The 22,324-nt window shown below is 39.2% G+C and overlaps 1 protein-coding gene across 4 annotated transcripts in view; it reads right to left on the reverse strand.

Annotated features, from left to right (window-relative positions):
• Positions 1 to 22,324, reverse strand: part of dpf3 (double PHD fingers 3) — a 235,960-nt gene that overhangs the window by 86,246 nt on the left and 127,390 nt on the right. For all 4 annotated transcript variants that reach the window (XR_001730046.2, XM_008103841.3, XM_008103848.3 and 1 more), the window contains exon 3: positions 17,411 to 17,518. Coding sequence is in view for 3 of the 4 variants with exons in the window: in XM_008103841.3 (XP_008102048.1) it covers positions 17,411 to 17,518 (108 nt within the window). In the remaining variant the exon portion in view is untranslated. The remainder of the gene's footprint in view (positions 1 to 17,410; positions 17,519 to 22,324) is intronic.

Consider the following 22,324-nt stretch of genomic DNA (forward strand, 5'->3'; position numbering starts at 1 on the left):
TACCAGTAATTTTTATGGGTTGGGTTGTGTAATCTATCAGAATTTGTTAGATTGGGGAAATGATTGGTGTAGATTTCAAAACTCAAGAAGAATTGTGGCAGGATATGACATGCATTATAATACATATAATCAATTGCTAGAAAGGTTTCAACTATGTAAGATACTTTATAGTTTTGAAAACAAGAAAGCTAAATTTGAGATTAAATTATGCCTTGATGATGAGTACCTAAGTGGGAAAGGTACCAAAATTAGAATTAGGAATTGCTGAAATTGACACATTTGTTAGCCACAGATATAAGAGATAAATCATTGGATAATGTCTTAAATGATTTGAAACAATTTATAGCCTTTATGAAAAAAAGAAGGAAACACTATTACTTGGTGTTTTGACATTAAAAAGTCCTACCTTTTGTAAATTTATTTAGTCAGAAAACAAAATAATACTGTTACATTGAGAAGTGATGCCATGTCTCTGCCTTGAATTTAGGAAACTAGGAAAACCTCCTGTTTTCTTTTTATTATTATTATTATTATTATTAAACTTTATTTGTACCCCGCTAGCATCTCCCGAAGGACTCGATGCGGCTTACAAAGGCCAAGGCCTCAACACACAATATAACAATACAAAACAAAAGACAAATTAAAAACAATTAAAACAGTATAAACAACAAGCAATAAACAATACACTAAAACACAATAAAACTGGGCCGGGCCAGAGTAATGGGTACAAGATTAAAAGTGCTGAAGTGACAAGTGATATATAAGGCTTATAGGGCAAGTGCAGAGTGCGATATACGATCTTAGTTTTAATAAAGTGCTTATGGGACTTGGTGTTGGAGATTTCCTATTAATCTGGGAAGGCACATTGGAACAGCCAGGTCTTCAAGTTCTTTCTGAAGACTGCCAATGTAGGGGCCTGTCTGAGATCCTTGGGGAGGGTGTTCCAGAGTCGGGGGGCCACCACAGAGAAGGCCCTGTCTTGTGTCCCCACCAACCGCGCTTGCGACGCAGGTGGGATCACGAGCAGGGCCTCTCCAGATGACCGAAGTGAACAAGTGGGTTCGTAGACGGAGATGCGGTCACGGAGGTAGGATGGTCCCAAACCGTTCAGGGCTTTGTAGGTAAGCACCTGCACCTTAAATTGGGCTCGGAAAGTAAATGGCAGCCAGTGGAGCTCCTTGAACAGGAGGGTTGACCTCTCTCTGTAAGGGGCCCCAGTTAACATCCTGGCTGCCGCTCGTTGGACCAGTTGGAACTTCCGAGCCGTTTTCAAGGGAAGCCCCACGTAGAGCGCATTACAGTAGTCCAGTCTGGAGGTGACCAAGGCATGGACCACCCCGGCCAGATCAGCCTTCGCGAGGTACGGTCGCAGTTGGCGCACAAGTCTCAATTGTGCGAAGGCCCTCCCAGACACCGCAGACGCCTGAGCCTCGAGCGTAAGCGATGAATCCAAGAGGACTCCTAGACTGTGGACCTGTGGCTTCAGGGGGAGTGTAACCCCGTCCAGCACAGGTTGCCACCCTATACCCCGGTCAGGATTACGATCGACCAGGAGGACCTCTGTCTTGTCGGGATTGATCTTCAGCTTGTTCCTCCTCATCCAGATAGACACAGAGGCCAGGCACTCGTCCAGCACCCGAGAGGCCTCCTTGGAATTAGGTGGAAAGGAGTAGTAGAGTTGTGCGTCATCTGCATAGAGGTGACACCCAACTCCAAAACTCCGGATGTCCTCTCCCAGCGGTTTCATGTAGATGTTAAAGAGCATGGGAGACAGAATAGAGCCTTGCGGGACCCCACAGCTCAAAGGCCAGGGGTCCAAGCAGGCGTGTCCCAGCTTCACCATCTGGGATCGACCCTCCAGGAAGGATCGGAGCCACGACAAAACCGTGCCCCCGAGACCCATCCCAAAGAGTCGTCCCAGAAGGATACCATGATCGATGGTATCGAAAGCCGCTGAGATGTCCAAGAGAACCAACAGGGTCACGCTCCCCCTGTCCAGCTCTCTACGGAGGTCATCCACCAAGGCGACCAAGGCTGTCTCGGTGCCGTGACCAGGCCTGAAACCAGACTGTGACTGATCTAGGTAGTTGATGTCATCTAGAAAGCCCTGGAGCTGGGAGGCAACCACCCGCTCCAGCACCTTACCCAAGAAAGGTTGGTTGTTTGTTGGTTGTTTTTGTTTTGTTTATTTAGTGTTCTAGATATGTATGTGTAGTATTGCAGTTTTGTCCTTTGTACAATTGTATAATATTATTATAAATTAATGAACAAATGATATATTTTTAAAAATCCAGAATCAATTTTTTGCTGGCCACGGGTGGTAATGTCGGATCCAACAGCTTCTGAAAGAGTTCTAGGTTGTACATTTGAACACTTTACCTGCATTATTCCCATTCATCCAAAGACCTTGTCCCTTACACTCTTCTCAGTCTTTTCCCTCACTAGTCAAGCAATTTAAACAATGTCTTATTTTCACATTTCCCCTTTTCACATGAGAAAGACCTTGGGAAGTGAGTTGCTCTCAAAACAGGACTACAACTCATCTTATCCATTATCTGCAGGTGTCTAGCGAATGAGATATGCTGTACCAGCTTCTACTGGCCATGGCTAGCAGCTTCTAGAATATGCTCAAATTCCCATTAGCAATTTATACCTTTCTTAAAGGCGTACAGCAGTACAACTATTGCCAAATAACATAACACTCTATAGCAAACTACATATTATATTTCAAGCATGAAGTATCAATATGATAGCACAAATATGATATAACAGCATGAATATATAAAACATGGCATATCCTAATTATAGGAATGTTCTTCACAACATCTTGTGGAATCCTGTGAAGGAGTGTTTATCATTTGCAGCTAGAAAACTCACCAATCCAATGTAGTTATTGCAGTTAAAAACGAGCCACATAAATGTGTACTGTAGTGTGATAGGGCCTTCGGTTACAAAACTCCTTCTAATAGAAGACTGTTTTGGACACTAGAAATTGTCTTCAGTTAGCAGAAGCTATTCCAAGCCATCCCATCTGACAGTGGAACAAACTGTTGGTGGAATGAATGCTCTGCTAGCTCTGGGTGTATCTACACTGTAGAATCAATGCAATTTTACAGCACTGCAACAAGCATGACTCAATGGTATGACTCATGGGAGTGATTTTACAATGTCTTTGGCATTCCCAGCCAAATAGTGCCGATGCCTCACCAAATTATAACTCCTATGATTCCACAGCACTGTACCATAGCAGTTACAGCGCAGTCAAAGTCCATTAATTCTACAGTCAAGATGCATCGTAAGACCTGCCAGCAGAAGGGCATTAAAGGAAAATAGCATAACAAGAACCAGGTCATGGCAGATCCAAATCTCCCCAAATCAAAATGCTTAAAAAGTACATGACTGTGAAGCCCATAACTTGAATTGGTGTGATTAACACAAAAGCACAATCATAGAAAGAAATGAGTGAACTCAATACCAAGGTCATGCTTTTCCAATGATATTGATTCATGTTATAGGTTTGTCTGACACGGGCTTTCTAAACATTTGCGGAGAGGTTTCTGACTGCTAACATGTTCAATTTGCTCCCACTGCAGATTTATATTAATAAAGTTGTGGCCTTGTTATAGCTCATACAACTGATCAGCATCCTTATTCTAGTGATATGGGGAAACAATGTGGTTTTTAGTAAGCTCTTATCACAAACAAACCACAGAATATTCTCAGCCTTCTGCACTGGCCAAATTCAATTATTGATACAGCTGTTTCCACTATGAAGAGGATCATGTGTATCTGTATGCCATTGAGCTGTTAATAATAATAATAATAATAATAATAATAATAATAATAATAATAATAATAATAATAATAATTTGATTGAACTTCAAAGACTCTGGCAGAAACCAGTGCAGGTGGTCCCGGTGGTGATCAGCACACTGGGTGCCATGCCAAAAGATCTCAGCCGGCATTTGGAAACAATAGACATTGACAAAATTACAATCTGCCAACTGCAAAAGGCCACCCTGCTGGGATCTGTGTGCATCATCCGAAAATACATCACACAGTCCTAGACACCTGGGAAGTGTTCGACTTGTGGTTTTGTGATATGAAATCCAGCATATCTATCTTGTTTGCTGTGTCATAATAAAATAACAATAATAATAATAATTAAAGGGACTCGGGGTGGCTTACATACGGCACAAGGTGCCTCAAACAACACATAATACAATCTATATCTATACACATACACATAATAAAAGTGAAAAATGTGTATGTGGAGGAGGTGCCCACTTACATAATCAGACTCCTGCCTCCACAAACAGCTATAGTTCCCACTGAGCAGGAGACACCAATGGCCCTCCCTCCACTGACATACAGGTTATAGCGAGCACCCTGAACATGTAGCCCAAACCTTGCCAATGTCCTCCACAAATGCCATTCTGCCTCCAACCCAAGTTAAAGCTTTCATGCGGGGACAATTTCATCCTAGATGTTCTGTTTTTCCTCCACAATGGACATTTCATTTATTTGCATGACCTCACCCACTGCCTCTACCTTAACCCTTAACCCTTTCCTACCCTTTCCTATGGCACACAGTTAACAGAGGAATTGATCAGCAACTGAACAAGAGACTTGGGAAGAATTCACAATGATTTACAAGAGTTACATGTAACCTACATCCAGAGAGCACCGTTAACCCAAACCAATGATGGATCTGGACCAAACTTGCCATGGATAATGGGACTTGAAGTACCTTCACTGATATTGTGAACCCCGCCGACAATGGATTGGGACCAAACGTGGCACAGAGAAGCCCCATGATCAACTGAACATACTGCAGAGGTTAGTGGGAATGGACCTTGATTTTGGGATTTATAGTTTGCCTTTATCCAGAAAGCACTGAACCCAGCTGACATCAGATCTGGACCAATCTTGGCACACAGACCCAACATGGCTAATTGTGTATATGGGCCTGGTTTTGGGGTGATTGACCATGGATATGCAAGTTATGGTTCATCCTTATCCAGAGATCCCTGAACCCAGCTGATGACGGATCTGAATTAAACTTGGCACACAAACCCAACATGGCCAACTGTGAATACTGGCAGGGTTTAGGGGTGATTGCCCTGGGAATCTGGGAGTTGTAGTTCACCCTTCTCCAGAAGCACTGAACCCAGCCAATGATGGATCTGGACCAAACTTCAGTGATATTACCTAACATCCCAAAACCTACTTAACATCCCAAAACAAACAATGCCACCTTCTAATAACCTGGGCACCGCCAGGTCCCCTAGCTAGTACAAAATAAAACCACTAGTATATAAAACAACAATTTGAACTCAGAACAGCGCCCAATAACCTATAGTGTTGTCTGTCGTAAAAACATGGCCAACAAGAAGAAAGGAAAGGGATAGTTGTAGCTAAGGAACAAGGGAATGGGATAAAAGTGCTGTGCTGCATCACAATTCCAGACCATTGGGCTAGACGTTAAACATGAGTCCATCAGAAGAAAAGTATCACATATATGGTTGAATACAAAGGGACTTGAACCCAGATTTTTCCAGATTAATCATTCAATGCCCACTTTCAGCCATCTGGCTTTCCAGTTGTTAATGAACATAAGCTCTCATTGCCTTTCACCATTGGACATACAGCTAAAAGGTGATGAAAGTTGGAATTTAGTGTCTGGAAGGCCAGCGTTTCTTACTCTGGGACAGCACACACATATAGCCATCTAGTCAGTATATGTGTGCATTTGCCTCCTTTCCAAAGTAATGTAAAAAGCGGCACTTTTGAACATTTCGCTCCATACGAATCTCTACCAGTCAATGAAAACATTTGGAACTGCCCCAAATCATACACAAATTTCCTTGCAAATCATGGGCTAACACTGTAATCCAAAATATATGAACCCATATTAATGAATGACAAAGGAAAAAAGTTAGTGTTTGATCTTTATGGCTATTTGATGGTGATACACATGCTTTTCTATTTTTCACCTGCAGGCATACAGGTTGGAGAATTAGGTTTATTATTTTGTATAAATTCCATGAAAAGGTTTTCTTCTTCAATACATCTATTTAAATGTAAGCAGAGTCAAACCCCATTCACAAAAATCCTGTAATATTACTCCCTCTACTGGCCCTGAAATAGTAGTTTCTGTACTTAATCAAGAAAAAGAGATAGTTTAAATTTAAAGTTGGCTTCTAAAAATTCACAATACACGAGATAAGTGAGGCATTTTTAAAAACTCATATTTCTGATGTACTAAAATAAAAAGTCTCATGCAGGAGCACACATATATATCTTTCACAGATAGCTTTCACTTATTCTTCAGTGATACATGTGCTTAGAATTTAGTCAGTAAAAACACAGATATAACTAAAATAAGCATGTAAAACAGTACATTTATAAATGGTGAGAGAATATGTCGGTCACAATTTTGAATATACAAATTTTCTTTTCAAAGGTTAAATGCAATTATCATTCTTATTATATTTCATCAAGTTTAATTTCACTGATACAAGAATCCCAGTTATAATTATAACCATAAAGGATGCTTCAAACAAGACTTGTTTCGTACTCAGCACTGATACACATCACAGTCCTTTGCTCTCCACTCCAATTTTTTAACATGAATTTGAAAGAAAGAGATAACTTCACTGTGCTTGTATTTTGTACTTGCTTACTCTAGCTGAATACAATAATGCCCATTAGAAGGGACCCAGTTATGAAGTAGATAGGAACTCCAATGTAATGACTGAAAGAGCAGTGCTGTACAAATAACATGCTTCACATGAATGCAATGTTGAGATCTTGGGAACATATACTAGTGCAGGCATGAGCAAACTTCAGCCTTCCAGCTGTTTTGGTCTTCAATTCCCACAATTCCTAACATCTGGTAAACTGGCTGGGATTTCTGGGAGTTGAAGTCCAAAATACCTGGAGGGCCTGTGCTAGGGCCATGTCTACACAAGCCAAATAAAGCGGATTCACCTTGCACCTCATGACCTACATACAGCTGATTTCACAGCAGAAGCAATGGTTCCAGTTATTTACTGGAACAAAGGGAACTGGAATTTATTCCGGAGACACCCTGGTGTTTTTCAGTTTTGGACAGCTGGATCCAGCCTGATCCAGTGTTCACATGTCAACTGGCCCACCACTGTGTCACTGACTAGAAGCAGCTTCCTGACTGAGCCTTGCTAGCAATGCCACTTTTGCCGGTCACATGGTAGGGCACCCTGTTGTGGCCTCATCAATGTGATCAGCAAGGTTCAGCCAGGGAATTGCTTTTGGTCAATGAAAGAGCAGCAGCAGCAGTGATCCTAGTGCACTCTTGGCATGGCTTGCCATCTGAACACTAAAAGTCTCCAAGGAATCTCCCATTCTGCTTCTGGGGCAGCTTCAGAGAACAGAACTCTGGGTTATTTGGGTAGGTATTTGGGGATATAAAGATGGCTGGGATTAGACCAAATTCCACATGTTCAAGATTTTGCAGATGAAAACAGGGTTATCAGAATGTGGTCAGGATGAGGAAGAATACACATGCTAGAAAATGTGATCAGTTTGCTTTGGGCTGAACCTAATGGGGAAGGCAATATTCTACCCTTCCTTTCCTCTCTCTTTTGAGTTAATGGAGTGCAAACTTCTTTAATACTTTGAACTCAATCTTCAGCAACTGAAGCAAGTTAAAAACAACAGGTAAAGGTGGAAGAGGGGAAAGAAACTGGGATATTGTTAATGCAGCTGGAAAGGGGGGATGATAGAGGATTACTCAGAACCATCTCTAGTAAACTAGGAGAGTATGAGATTCTGTATTTCTGAGTATATCTGTACAGGATTGCACTGTGAAAATGCCTGCATCTCCTCCTTGACTGATAATCGAACAGCCTGATCCTAAGTTTTGATCCTTTCCCTGTGTTCCAGTGCTTTGTCAAAATCAACTCACTGAAAGCTGTGCTACCAAAAACAAGTTGGTTTGTGCTGGTTTGACAGCTGGATGCATCAAACTCACTAAGAGAATCCTATCCCTTTGCAAGCATTTTGGTGACTGGCAATGTATACTTTCAGATGGTAGAGGCCACAGATTGTAACATTTATGGTAGAGGCCACAAATATTGAAAAAAGATTCAACTGCCAGTGTGGTTGTTTTCTGTAGGTGGACCTAGGGGTGGGGACAACAGACAGCAAAGCGCCTTGGGCTAGATCTAAGTGGCAGAAATACATATATCCACCATTACCTGGCATTTTCTATTCATATAGTGAGACATGAAACCCAAGGCTGAAGACTCATATTTTTGGAGGACAATAGTCAAGACAAAATATATTAGAGTTTTGTTGTGGCATATTTCACCTGGTGGGGAAAAGAAAAAGTCACAATAGCCTTTCTCCTAAAAGCAGATTAAAGCAGAAATATTTATTCCCTGATTGAAATAGTCACACTACTTTCAAATACGACATATTTGCTTAATTAAGCAGGGTATCTGGGGGGAGTCATTCCAAAGGAAGTACCAGCAATTTCCCTATACAGCCAGAGGAAACAAAGCCAGTTGAGCACCAGCATGTAACAATAAATGATTAGATGCTACAGGAATGGGGTGGAGTAAAGAGTACGGAAACATTTTGAGAGTGTAAAAAAAATAGCACTGTAAATATTGTGTAAGTAGAGATGTTCTCTATGAAGGGGACCAATATTGTAACATGAAGAAAATGTAAAATCTGCAATTGACAAAGGGAATAAATGTTAAAACGCTGTTGATTTTGAGGAGGCATGAAGAGAAATGTGCCAAGACTAAGGCACATCAAGCAAACCCTTGTTGGGACTACCTTCCAGCTGGAAATGTATGTCCTCACTGCGAAAGACCATGCTGGTCCAGAATAGGTCTCTACAGTCACTTACAAATGCACTAGCAAGATCCTGCCCTTGGAAGACAATCATATTCAGCCACGAATGATAGCCTATGATGGTGGTGAATGAAGACATATTTCTAGAAAATTTATTTATTTATTTATTTATTTCCGATATTTCTACCCCGCTCTTCTCCCCGAGGGGACTCAGGGCGGCTTACACAACTGGCAGGATCACTACCAGTATATCATAATACAATAAAATAATAAAACAGTTAAAATAGTTAAATAACATATTAAAATACAATATATAAATGGGAAGATACAATTCACTTTAGTTGAAAATTTATTTAAAATTTCCCCACCATTATAAGTTAGTAATTAAATTTTAAATTTTAATTACTGACCTTAAACAGCCATTAATTAAACTTGCCTTGCTCTGTTTGTTGGACGAATGCTTAACATTTCTTTTTAACAAAAATTAGGAATATGAATGGAAATATCCATGCGCGGGGAACCAAATTGCTCAAATGGCTACCACTCAAAGTCACGTTACAGAAAAGTATTTAATTAAAATTGCAACACTTTCATTTTCATGCTGATGTACAAATGTTTAACAACATAGATCAAAAGGTGTTTTAGCACTAATTAAAATATTGATTTTTTTTTCAACAGGGATAATTAAATGCCATCTACCAGAAAGGTAACAATGAAGGAATGCAAAATGGCAATAGGATCACCTTGCTAAAGAAGAGAAAACTCACCACCAAAAAAGAGGGAAAAAGAGAACAAATAAAATAAATTTTTCATGTTGGAATTTATATGTATATTAGCAAATTTATAAGTATTTGCTGTAATTTCAATAGATATGCAATATATCTCACACTGTGGGACTGAGTGTGATCTGTGTACCTGTTCTGTCTCCTGTTCTAGTCCTATGTGTTCCTTGGAAATTTAAAGTCCTTTTTTCTCTCTTTTTGCTATTGGTCAGTCTTTCAAAAAGGAGTATCTCAAAAATAGGACAATCCACAGACCCTTCAAGTGCTTTGAATGCGATTTCCTGCTTCTTAGTGGGAGGTTGGACTAGATGGCCCATGAGGTCTCTTCCAACTCTACTATCCTATGATTCTATGATTCTAAGTAGAGAGGACTGTCCACATGACTACTCTATTCACTTATTGTCACAGATACTCCAACCCAAACCTATAGCCAAGGGTGGGGGGGTTAGGGGTTCAATCCCCCCTTTTTTCAAATAAAAAAAAACTGGTTTACATATGAATGTCAAATGCTTAACCAAATCACCATGCTAAGTGTATCAGAAGAAAAAATTAAGAGTCCCTCCAGAATTGCAAGCACTATCTCAACCAAATTTTGGCAATGTATCCACACTGTCATTACCTACCTTACCACCAATTTACATAGTTGTTAGCAGCAATAGCCCATGTAGTGGAAGCAACCAAGTTGGCCCACCCACAACTAGCAGGCAAAGCCTAAGGCACAAAGGGGAATTTGAAGGCCCTTGTGAAGGAGACCAGACTTGGTGGGTGTGGTTGACAGGGGTGGAGCTGCAAGCTATTTAAATCTGCTCCATCCCTGTGCTGTGCTCTTTGCTTCAGCTTGAGGTAGGAAGCAGTTTTCTAATGGAAGGGTAGGCATTTCCCCCCTTGCTCCCTTCCCTCCCCTTTTCCAGATGATAGTAGGGTTCCCACTGCTATGCCTTCGCCACAAACATTCACCGTACAATTTGGGCAGTTTCTGCCCTTTGCGTTTATTGGCAGGGATCTTCCAGCAGAACATAAGGGCTGGAGGTTTTGGTGGCCGCACTAAGCAGAGTTCCTCTCCTGGGTTGCCTCAAAGAAGACATATTTCAAGGTTTCTGCTATCACGCTCCCTCTGCTTTCTTTCTCTGGTCCCATGCTCTCCCATCCTCTCTATCCAGAGTTTAGAAATGCTACTTTTTTGGACTACCACTTCCACAACTCCCCAGCCACTTCTAGTTCTTCACAAGTTATGAAGGCTACTTCCACTTCTTACTCTTACTCTCCAATTCCCCTTGTGTCTCTTCTGCTACTTACATGAACCCATAACCCATCTATTATGTCCTGTATCTATGTGGAACTGTAGACCACCAGTTCTTCCTGAATTCTGCTCCTCACATGGACCAATCTGGAACCCCGACAATCCCAGTTCCAACTGTATGTATGAATTAGATGCTGAATACCCAATTCACCATCCTCCAGTATGAGATTTCATGCCAACAAATTTGTCTTGGCTTGCTGATTCAATACATGAGATGCAGGGACAGAACGATTTTCATTTGGATTAAGAAAGGGGGTTGTTTTCTTTTCAGTGCTACATCTTTAAAAACCCATTCCCAATAAAGCATGCCCATGTTGGCTAGAGGTTTCAGACAGCTGTAGTCCAAAGCTCTGATTTAGAAGCAGTGGAATGAATCTAGAAACAAAACAAAACAGGCTATTTCAATATTTTCCATTTTTTCCCCATTTCTCTGGAACAAGAAATCCAGGATTGTTGGGAATAAGTCTACAAGGCCATTTGAAATACTGTAGAACCTTTTACACACTTTCTCACATTAAGTTGCATACAAAATTGCAAACCTTAGAACACTTGATAAAATATGCAAAGTTATTAGTAGGGAGTAGCTGTGTGCTTTACATGCCATCTCAGTTAGGCTAAAGTAAACTTTTGCAGACATTTCTTGCTTTCTCAAATTTCTCCTGAGTCAAAAGGCCGCTGAAATGACCTTTTACCTAGTGAAACAATTGTGAGTTTATGAAATGGAGCTAAACACAGGAACACAAAAGGACTTTACTGTGTGGGCAGAGGCTAATTTCTCACACATACCCTTGCACATATACTGTGTTAACTGTCATACAGTATAAATAGCAGGATAGTCCACCACCTACACCTCCATCATAGCATGTTGTGTTAGGAAAAGCTAAAGTTAGATTTATCTTATTTGGGACTTGCTACAGTTCAGTGCTACAGCTTGATGCAGAAGTGTTGCAATGAGAAAACACACAAAAATATTTTGATTGATCAGATAAGAAGAATCTCCCTCTTTGGAAAGCCACCTACTATCATTTAGGAATGAATTAAAACATTGTAGGAAAGGGGAGAAGAACAGAGAAGCAAGTCTTGATTTGCCTTAATCCATTATTTATGGAGGGGGGTGCACGTTCTTTAGTCTTTTCAGTTCCAGCACCTCTATGTCAAGTGGGATGCTTGATAGGAAACACATGCTTGTCCTTGTCCAATATTTCAGTTGAGATTTAGTGCTTATAACCTCAGGCTACCACAGTTTGAAAGAAGGAATAGACATTATATAAGGGAGGGGGAGCAAAGCAAACAAAGGGCTAGATCTGCTTTCTAATAATCAAAAGAAGGATGCTGACAGGAAGCATTACACCTGATTCTCCCATTCCCCCTGGAGAAGGGACACTAAACTGAACCGTGTTCCCTGGTCCCATGAGAAACAGAGACTCTGCTCCTCTATTGAGTTGGATGGAGGATATGGGGAATTAGAGTCCACCAAAAAAGTAAAATTCCTAAGATCTAATTTCAATATGCAGTTAATGTATTTTTTTCAAAATACATCTCCCTAGAAACATATATTAGTTACAACAGAATAAAACAAAACAAAATACATATTAGTTAATACATATTCATGCTTCAATATTTAGAGAACTGCAAAATAAATTGATCATTGTATTATAATTCACACATTAATCCAGAAGGTAGGGATATAAGTCTTCACTAATTTCAGAGCGAGAAGTAACTTTTAGCAAATTTCTTTTTATTGCAAGAAAACCTTTGAATACTGCAGACTTTAAAAAATTATTCAAAACTTTGTACTAGAAAATAACTGTGCGTGGAATTTTTGCACAGAAAATGCTATTTCCTCCTTTTAAAAATGATGCCTTTGGGAATATATTTTGCCCAAAACTTGCACATTTTTGCAAAGAAAACAATTTTCTGCACAGAAAATACTTATATACAGAATATTTATGTATTTATTTGCACAGAAGCCACTATGTCCTGCACATTAAAATTGCTTCTATATTTCTGGGAGAAAATCCATCCAGAAACATGGATTGAGCCAATATGTACTGGAATTCACAAAAGATTGGCTTCCTCAAATACCCTAGCTTCAACTGGGCCAGATAGAGGCAATAAAGTATGCAACTGCTTGACAGATATAGCTGTGCAGATTTCTGTAGTCCAAAGGTGGGAAATTTCTTTTACACCAAATCTTGAACTTTCTCTTTCTGCAAAATTATCCAGAGCTACATTCTAGAGGTGAATGTGGGATCTTCTAGATTTCTATTTTGTGTTTGTATAATTCAATACAAACACATTTTCGCAGAATGGCCTTACTAAGCTTTGGTGAAGTACAGTAAACTTTTAGAATAAGAGAAGTCTGTACACCATCAAACAATGATGCCATAGGGGAAAAGTCAGGTTGTAAGCACAGCATTCTCCCCAATAAGAATTCTAGCTTCTGGATGAAACTGTACTTCATTCATTCCCCAAGAAACCCTCAATTTCTAGCACTGCAGAGAATGAGACATTGAGGATTATTCATAACTAGAATTCTTGTATTTGTTGTGTTCACATTCCTTTGTTTGCCTCGAATGTTTAATATTACAGAAATGTAATACTTCAATATGAGCATTCAGAAGTCATTTAACGATCCAAAGAAAAGGTAGACAAAGTCAGCAAAGGAATGTGAATTATTCTAGGTGTTAACCATTTTCAGACTTTCACTCTCCAAAATAGTAGAAATCAAGGACACAAAAGAACTTTTCCTGGAGCAGGCAGAATTCTTATTTGACAAGGCAGTGCACTCATTCCCTCCACCCCACCTTAAAGAAAACTCCTGAGAAAAGAGCATGATCTTTAGGAGAAGCCCCGAGGGCTGAGGCTAGATCTATAATCCATATAATCAGTTTTCTGAATCCAGATTATCTGCTTGGAACTGGATTATGTGAGTCTACACTGCCAAGCAGATAATCTGAAACAGGACTATGGAGAGTCAGATTATATGGTGAGGTTTTCTATCCCTGCTTGAATCTATTTATTTATTTATTTTAAAAACCTTAAATGTTTGCAGTCCTCTACACAATAAAAAGAAAAATTGAGGACTTCTGTGACAATAATTTTTGTATTGCAATGGCAATATAACCTAGGCACATTGTTGCTTTGTGGGATCTTCTAGATTTTTATTTTCTGTTTGCAAACATGAGATGAAGAATGAGATGCAATTCATGGCATAGCATACAGGTTAAAGAAAAGTGGGTTAAATTTACTGTTTAGGACTCCCCACTGCTATATACAAAGCCCTGTATGGTTCCGGTCCAGGTTATCTGAAGGACTGTATCTCTCTCAATGAACCTGCCAGATATCTGTGATCCTCTAGGGAGGGCCTTTTTGTGTTCCACCACCTGCTCAAGCAGCACGGGAGAGGGCCTTTTTTGTGGTTGCTCCCAGACTATGGAACTCCCTCCCAAGAGAGACCAGGATGGCCCCATCTCTGCTGGCCTTCTGCAAGCAGATCAAGACTTTTTTCTGCTGGCAGGCAATTGGAGAAGGATAAAGAGCATGTTGTTGGGGAGCTTGTGGGTGGGATTTGGGAGGGTTAAAATGCATTTTAATTGTATTTATTGTATTTCACTTGTATTTTTTAACCTAACACACAATACTGTTTGGGTTTTTTTTTTAATTTTTGTATTTTCTTTGTCTTGAATTTGATAAAAGTGTATGACTGTTAGCCGCCTAACAGCTGCCTAATAATTATAATTATTATAATTTCCCTAAACCTTTCACCAAGTCATCAAACCCACTGAGGAGGCCACCTCAAGTCTCCCTGAAAAAGTTATTTCAAGAATTGCTGATATAGGCTTGCCTCTTGAATCAGGAGGTAATTCCCAGATTAGCGTTTCACGCTGGATTCCTCAGAGAATAAGCAATTTTCGCCTTTGCATATTCTCAGAATAAATCTTTTTCACTGGAAGTGAAACTCTAAATTCAAAAGAAAGCTCCAGATACCAGAAATTTGGCAACCACTGACCCTGTACTTTAAAAAATGGCTATAAACCCCACAGACTGACTGGCCATTGGGACTTATTAATTCCTGTCATCTGCTAAAAGCTTCCCAAATTCTCTCAGAGAGTTAAAGCAACAAGGAAGCTTCTATAGCATTGTTTCCCAAGAAGCTTTTTGGAGTCTTCTAAAGATGCTCTTTCCATGTTTATTTAATGTCACAGATTAGAGAAAGCTGAAGAAAAATTAACATGAGTTAGGTTATTGAGGTATGTGAGAGATGTCATATTGTTCTCTCCCTTGACCACAACAATGAAAAATGAAAGCAAGGACTCTCACCCTCCTTTATCACTGAACACCATTTTTCAATTTTAAACACCTTTTTGAACCAGCTATGATTACTGTGTTGGTTATATTACTATTTCAAGTTGATAGATCAACAAAGGCATTATTCCTAACTTATGGTTCAAGATGACTTGTGTTCTTACGTGCAAAAATCAGCATAATACCCTGAGGCTCTTGATCATGTCATCAGTCTGGCCATTTCAACCCCTTTCGAATACCACAGAGTAGGACTCCTCTAATATAACCTTTTAGCAGTTGTCAAAGAGACAGCTGTGCATATTGAAAGACATACAAATTATATAAAATACTGTTGGTGAGAAGGAATAACATTTTGTTTCATATCATTTCCCATATTTATACTGAATTGCTGTACTAGAAACTACATAAAAATATTAGTGTGAAAAAGTATGGAAGGGCTGGTATAGTTAGGCTACTTATTGAAGTCTAGTATTTTTGTATTTTTGAGATATGATTGCATGCTTAATTTCTGAGTAGAAGAACAGAGTGTGACAATATACACATGACTATTGTAGCTGCTACAGTACCTTCCTAGAGAGACAATTGTTTGGCATTAATTATTGACCATCTGGTCATTTTGTGTGAGGAAGCCAAATGAAATTCTCAGATGCAAATATGTCAAATTTTGCAACGGTCAGAGCAGATAAAACCTAATCTCATAGCTGTCCTTCATCCCTCTGGTGAATGAAACTGAATCGGAACCAGCTGAAACAAACAAACAGCCCAGGTTTAGCTAGTGGCTTCCAACAGATCTTATGACACATTTCGAAGAGGCTGCCACATATGAATATCATGGGACATCCTGGCAGCCTTCATCTTGGAAAAAACACACTTAACTGGCACTCTCTCCTTCTGATCAATGTGCAGCACTAGAGATGCCTTGTGTCTTAATAGCTAGTGATAATCACTCACTACCTCTACATTTCATAAAAGGCTTTGCAATGAGGAGAACAGGAAGCAGCAGAAATGAAATAGAAACAAATATAGTTATCCTTGCTAGAGAAAGAAAGCTCCTTCTTATAAGGAATTGCACTAGCATTGTGAAAGCTACATGTCTTGTTATTCCTTGTAAGACATCCTGACAGTAAAGAAACCTTTAAAGACCATCTGTCCCAACCCATCTTTCTCTCCTCTCTCTCTCTTTCAATCACACACACACTTGAATGATTTCTTAGGGGCCTTTCACACTACAGAACTATAGCAGGATCATTTCGCTTCAACTGCAATAGTTCCATCCTATGGAACCCTGGAATTTGCAGTTTAAGGAAGGGTGTTTAGAATTCTCAACCAGAGAGCTATAGGGCCTCATCAAACTAGTAGCCCAGGATTCACCTACAAAAACTAAAAATAGTGCTATAATTTAATGGTGTAAAATGGGCTTTAGATTGGGGTGCATCTATACTGCAGATTTAATGTAGTCTGACACGAGTTTAATTCCCCTGGTTTAATACTATGGAATCATGAGAACTGTAGTTTTACAAGATCGTTATCCTTCTCTGCCAAAGAATGCTGGTGCCACAGCAAACAACTCTGAGGATGCCATAGCATGAGACATGGCAGCTAGTGGTGTCAAACTGCATTAATTCTAAAGTGCAGGTGCATCCCAAAACTTCTTGGCCACTTATTTCATGTTATTGTTAATGGTATGCTTGAAATTATGCAAGTTATATGGCAAGTTACTTCACATAAACACCATCCTTGATTCCTGTTTGCAGTCATCATGTAATCATTCTGTTGTTGTAATGGATGGCTAGAGGCTCAGCAAATATTTGTTGGGGTGTCCCATAGTAAGGTTTCTTTTAATACCCGCTCAATATGTTCACCTCTCAGAGTTCATGACTTTAAAATTCATAAAAACATCAGGCCTCAATATCAACGCCAGGCAATTCCCCAACTGAATGAATTACAGTTGCTCCTGAATTTGGAATGGGGAAGGATCCCCCTTCCTTTATTTTGAGGGCTAGAAAAAAACCCACGATTTTTGATAAATTCTCAACCTACAAAAGGGAATAGGCAAAAAAAGTGGATACGTCAAAAGATTCATGTCTATGAATGGTAGGCTTTTCCTGGCCTATGAATCTAGAAAAAGCACTTAGAAAACAAAGGAAGGAAGTGGGGTTGGAGGGGGAGCACCTACCAGGTTTGATCTCCAGCAACTTCAGCCTGGAATCCTCAGGAGGATGCAAACGTCTCTTCTTGCGCCAGCAACGGGCAGGATACGTATAGAGTTGACCTGGTGCAAGTCCTGAGAGACAAAAGAAAATAAAAATAAATGCATGCACACACATTTTTTCTTCAAAGTCAAATCAACATATACTTATTAAAATCTTGAGTTGTCCACTGTCTGGAAATCTGAAATCTGAAATCCTCCAAAACCTGAAATTGTCCAGACTGGCTTTGATAATGATGCCTTTGCTTTCTGATTGTTCAAAATACACAAACTTTTGCAACGTTATTAAAAATATTGTTTCTAAAAGTACCTTCAGACTGTGTATATGACACATAAATGAATTTCTCGTTTAGACTTTGGTTCCATCTCCAAGATACCCATATTTCTACAAACATACATAATAAGATATTTTGAAATCTGGTGTGGGGGGAGGGGAATTCAAAACCCCAAACACTTCTCGTCCTAAGCATTTTGGTTAAGGCATACTCAACCTGTATACATCCACATCAGATTCTTAATTCTTCTTCAAAATGAGATCCTCTGAAACTATTACCATCTTTTCACAATTTTACAGAATGATACAGAATATAGTAAGTGTACTGCAAAATGCCCAAAAGCGACCATCATCCACATTTGTGCTTCCTCAATCAGTTGCATAATGATATAAATGCAAAACCCATAAAACAATGCACATTACATTGGTTAGATTTACAACACATGATGCAGTTTCTTACAGATTCTTAAAAACAAACTAAAAAATTGCATTAATTAGGATGGTTGAAGACTATGAAAAGGTAACATGGGAAATGAAAGTAAAGATTGCCTACATGAGGTGCGTGATGACTAGGTTGGCTCAAGGAAGTGGTTGGCAGAGTATGGAGTTCTGGAGTTTAGTACAAAATCAGCATATATTTTGTTTTCCCTCTTGGGGAAAAGCAAGTGTTTTGCTGTATTTTGCAGTACCTTATTTAAAGTTACAATAGAACCATTTATGACAAGAATTCTCAAAACTATGAAAGCTGCTACTTGAAAATCAATGAGTGGTTCAGAAAATGTCTAAAAGGCATTAGAATTAAAAACAACCACAAGAAAATAAAGTATGGAAGGAATAATTTTGTGCAAAACAATCTTGTATACTCATCTAAAATAGTGCACATGTATGCGGTCTGAAGAGAAAGACAATCAGAACTGCAGTTAGAAACATGAACAACATGATGGTTCACAATTTTAAAGCGGAATGTTGAAATAATTTATTGTGAAAAGACACCAAAGAGTTTTTTTAAAAAAACCTGCCATCTAAGTTTTTTTTTTCTTTCCTGCATTTTGGGGGAAAAAGCCAGTTAACTGTGATGTGTGTTTCAATAGGCAAAATGCTGTTTCTTCAGGTGTATTACATGTCCCTAGTATATGGGGTGGGGGAACTCCGCTGATCCCTTACATCAAATAGTTTAAGAAGTGATGGCCAAAAGACTACCCACAAATTGCTACCAGTTAGTTTCAGTCTTGGTATTGGGATAAAAGGAGGACTCATTCAGACTGGCCATTTGTACCGCATCATTTAATGGTGTTTTTCCACACTTCTTCTTGCTTCTTCCCTATCCAGACTTCAGACTTTTTGACCTCCTCATTTCAGTTCATTTGTGAAGGTCTTGTCTGTGATGTGGATTGTGACATTAGATGTGGGCATGTCACCCCACCCATACTTCTCCATGTTTTACCTTCAGATGCATCTCCAGTTGTATTGAAAACTGTCAAGACACAAAGCCTGTGTGAAATGAGGCATTGGAAGTGGCTAATGAAGGAGAAGGAGGGTGTATGGGATGGTGATCTTGCAACAATGAGAAAAGCACAGTACTTTAGTGCTATTTCTATATAGTGTTGTTATAGTATTGCTATGTTTTCCCACTGTGCAAGCACACACTTTCTCCTGTATTGGTCTCCTTTAATACATCATTTTACACAGGATATTCATGTGCTGTGTGTGACAGAGGAAGATTTCCCAACAACAACAACAACAACAACAACAACAACAACTGATACAAAAAGTATTAAAGTTATAGAGAGTATCTTTAAAATATTAAAGATAGATTTCCCCATGGGAGAAGAGAGACAACTTTTTGGGATGGGGAAGCAACAGGTTTCAGATTTGGGATGCTGAGGGCTGGGTGGGATGCTAAGGGCTTAAATGATAAGGCAGAAAGCATAGCAGAGAAAAGTACCCATATTAACTTGAATATAATGCACCATGAAATGTAATGCCCACCTCTGTCTTGAAGGAGCACATTACAAAAATTGGATTTGCTCTCAAATGTAATGCAGCCAACAGTGCAGGCATAGCACATCAGAGAAGCAGGCAGCATGAAAAAGACCATTTGGGAAGGCATGCGACTCCCAACTGGCCTCATTCTCAAGGCCTTCAAAACTGATGGGAAGGTTTTGAAGGCTTCGTGAATGAGGCCAGTTGGGGAAAACGTGGGACTGAGCTTAGACGGGGCAGGCGAAAAACCCTGAAGGATGCCTGGGATCCATGGCTTAGCAACAGGAATGTCCAAGTCTCCTTCTCCAGGCACCACAGAGCTCTGAAGCTGCCACCACCACTGAAAACAGCCTCTTCACACCCATCAACTCCGAGGGTCCAGGTTCCTCTGGGCCTTTTCACATAGCTGGTTTTATGTCCATGATTCTAATGCATCATCTAATCTCATGTGCCCCTTAATTTTGGCAATGTAATTTCACCAAAACAGGTATTGACTCCTCAAGTAAATATGGTAAATGCTGCATTCAGGAAAAGCTTAAAAGTGAGAATTAAAATAAATTACTGGTACATACACTGGGACAACAGAAATTATGTCCATCATAATTATGTCCAACCTGTGATATTCTATGGCTGAGTGGAGATTTGCACTCTGGTCTCCCAGTATCCTAGCGCAACACTCAAACCACCACAATGGTTCTCTTTAATGTCATCATGCAACATACATTTAAATACCAATTTATAATTAATTAAATTATCTACTAATTAACCAATCAATAATCAAAAAAGCGGGCTTAAATGAGCCAAAGGTAGTCTAACAGAAATCACTAAGTAGGTTTAAAATAAGAACTCTGTATAAATATAAAAAATTTACCAAACTTCGTAACTATCCACTAACATGTTCTCAATTTTCTGATGTGCCTCAGATGCTGGTAGAAAAAGCTAATATTTCGACAACATATTTATATGATTCTAATCTGAAGAATGTAATCCATAAAAAGTCTGATACTAGTCTATTTCTGAGTTTTTGACATATTTTGAGAATTATCAGTTACTATATTCCTTCCTTTGACATACACAGCAAGGTATGTGAATTTATAATGTAGGCATCCCCCTCACCTCTTATACTTGAAGGTCAAGCCTTAACCTATTGACATCCAAGATGCCTGCTGGTCTGCTGTGTGCCAACAGATCTGTGAAATGTCTATCATTTGATTCAGTGCTTTCTTTGATGACAAGCTACATATCAGATTGTTATTGTTTACAACTAAAATTATTTATTGTCCATTAATTATCACAACTGACTGATGTTGACCATTCTATGCAGATCTACAACCTTGAGTAATAAAATCCATCATTCTTCTGATAACCTTTAACACCAAGCATTAATTTTTACAGCTCTTCTTTCTTCAAATAATGTTTGACCTTGGATGATAGACATCAACTGTAACATTCCATATGTAGTCCACACTCCTTTACCCATTAGTTTGTGATCTCCAGAAATCAATGTGTGCCTTCTTGAATTTTTAGTCTAAATCTAGTTGATGATGCCAACAAGAGTAGCCTTACTGAATAAATTCAATTTATATAAATGCCAGGTCATATTGATTCGGCACGTATAATTCTAGCTAAGATTAGCTATAGGATCTTGGAAATAAAAGCAGAAGGTTTTAGCAACAGGACAGCACATCTGTCCTGACATCATCTTTTGCATTTTGGACAGAAGTGAAAAGAGCACCTAAGAAGGTGAGGTCAGGGTACAGCACAACTGAACTGGAAACCAAGATTGAACTGGAATCTTTTTTCAGATTCAGCTTTTCATTTGTAGTTCAAAATATCGAAGGAAGCTTGGGGCCATAATCAAGAATTTAGCTACAGGGCTGTGTGGGTCTGTAGGGATGAGAACTTTTCCTTGCAGTGATTTAAAACTTTAACTGAGCACGGGAAATAAGATTGAGGCATCAAACACACATGGCCAGGAAAATTTACCAAGGGAAAATAAACTCAGTACATGTAAGAGATCTATTTGTGAATTATATTCAGTGTTCAACTCTCTGATATGCTAGAAATTTGAGGAATGGAGGAAGATTTCATTTGGAGAGCAGAAGTCTTACTTGGGGACAATACCTCCTTTTGCACCTTTCCTGCTGGTAACCCTTCTCAAGTTAAAGACTATCAAGTTAAGAAAATGGCAGCCCATCTTTCTGTATATTTCTTGAATCAATAGGCATTTACTAGGACTGTTTTTGTGCCAGTTAGAAAGTTTGAGCAGATACTTCTGGTAAACAGAAAATTTTTCTAGTGCAATTCTTTTTGGTATTATCTGTGCTGAGTGACTCACCAGTCAATGAAACTACGAGGGGCCAATTCATAACTTTTGCCTGACTTAAAATGCAGATCTTTTATCACAGGATGTGGTTGAACTTATGATTTAGCAAGATGCAAGTAAAAGCTGAGTATATGTGAAGTTCCATGTAAAGGTACACACAGAATATTGCCCTAAAATGCAGCTTCTGCCAAAAATGTAGTTATGAGAGCGATATGATAGTCTGTGCTTCAGGAGTAATTTAATTATTTGTTTTCTAATATACTACATTCCTTAAGATAAGGAGAATTTAACTAATATA

The sequence above is a fragment of the Anolis carolinensis genome, chromosome 1, assembly GCF_035594765.1.
Source record: "Anolis carolinensis isolate JA03-04 chromosome 1, rAnoCar3.1.pri, whole genome shotgun sequence".
NCBI classification, from domain to species: Eukaryota; Metazoa; Chordata; class Lepidosauria; order Squamata; family Dactyloidae; genus Anolis; species Anolis carolinensis.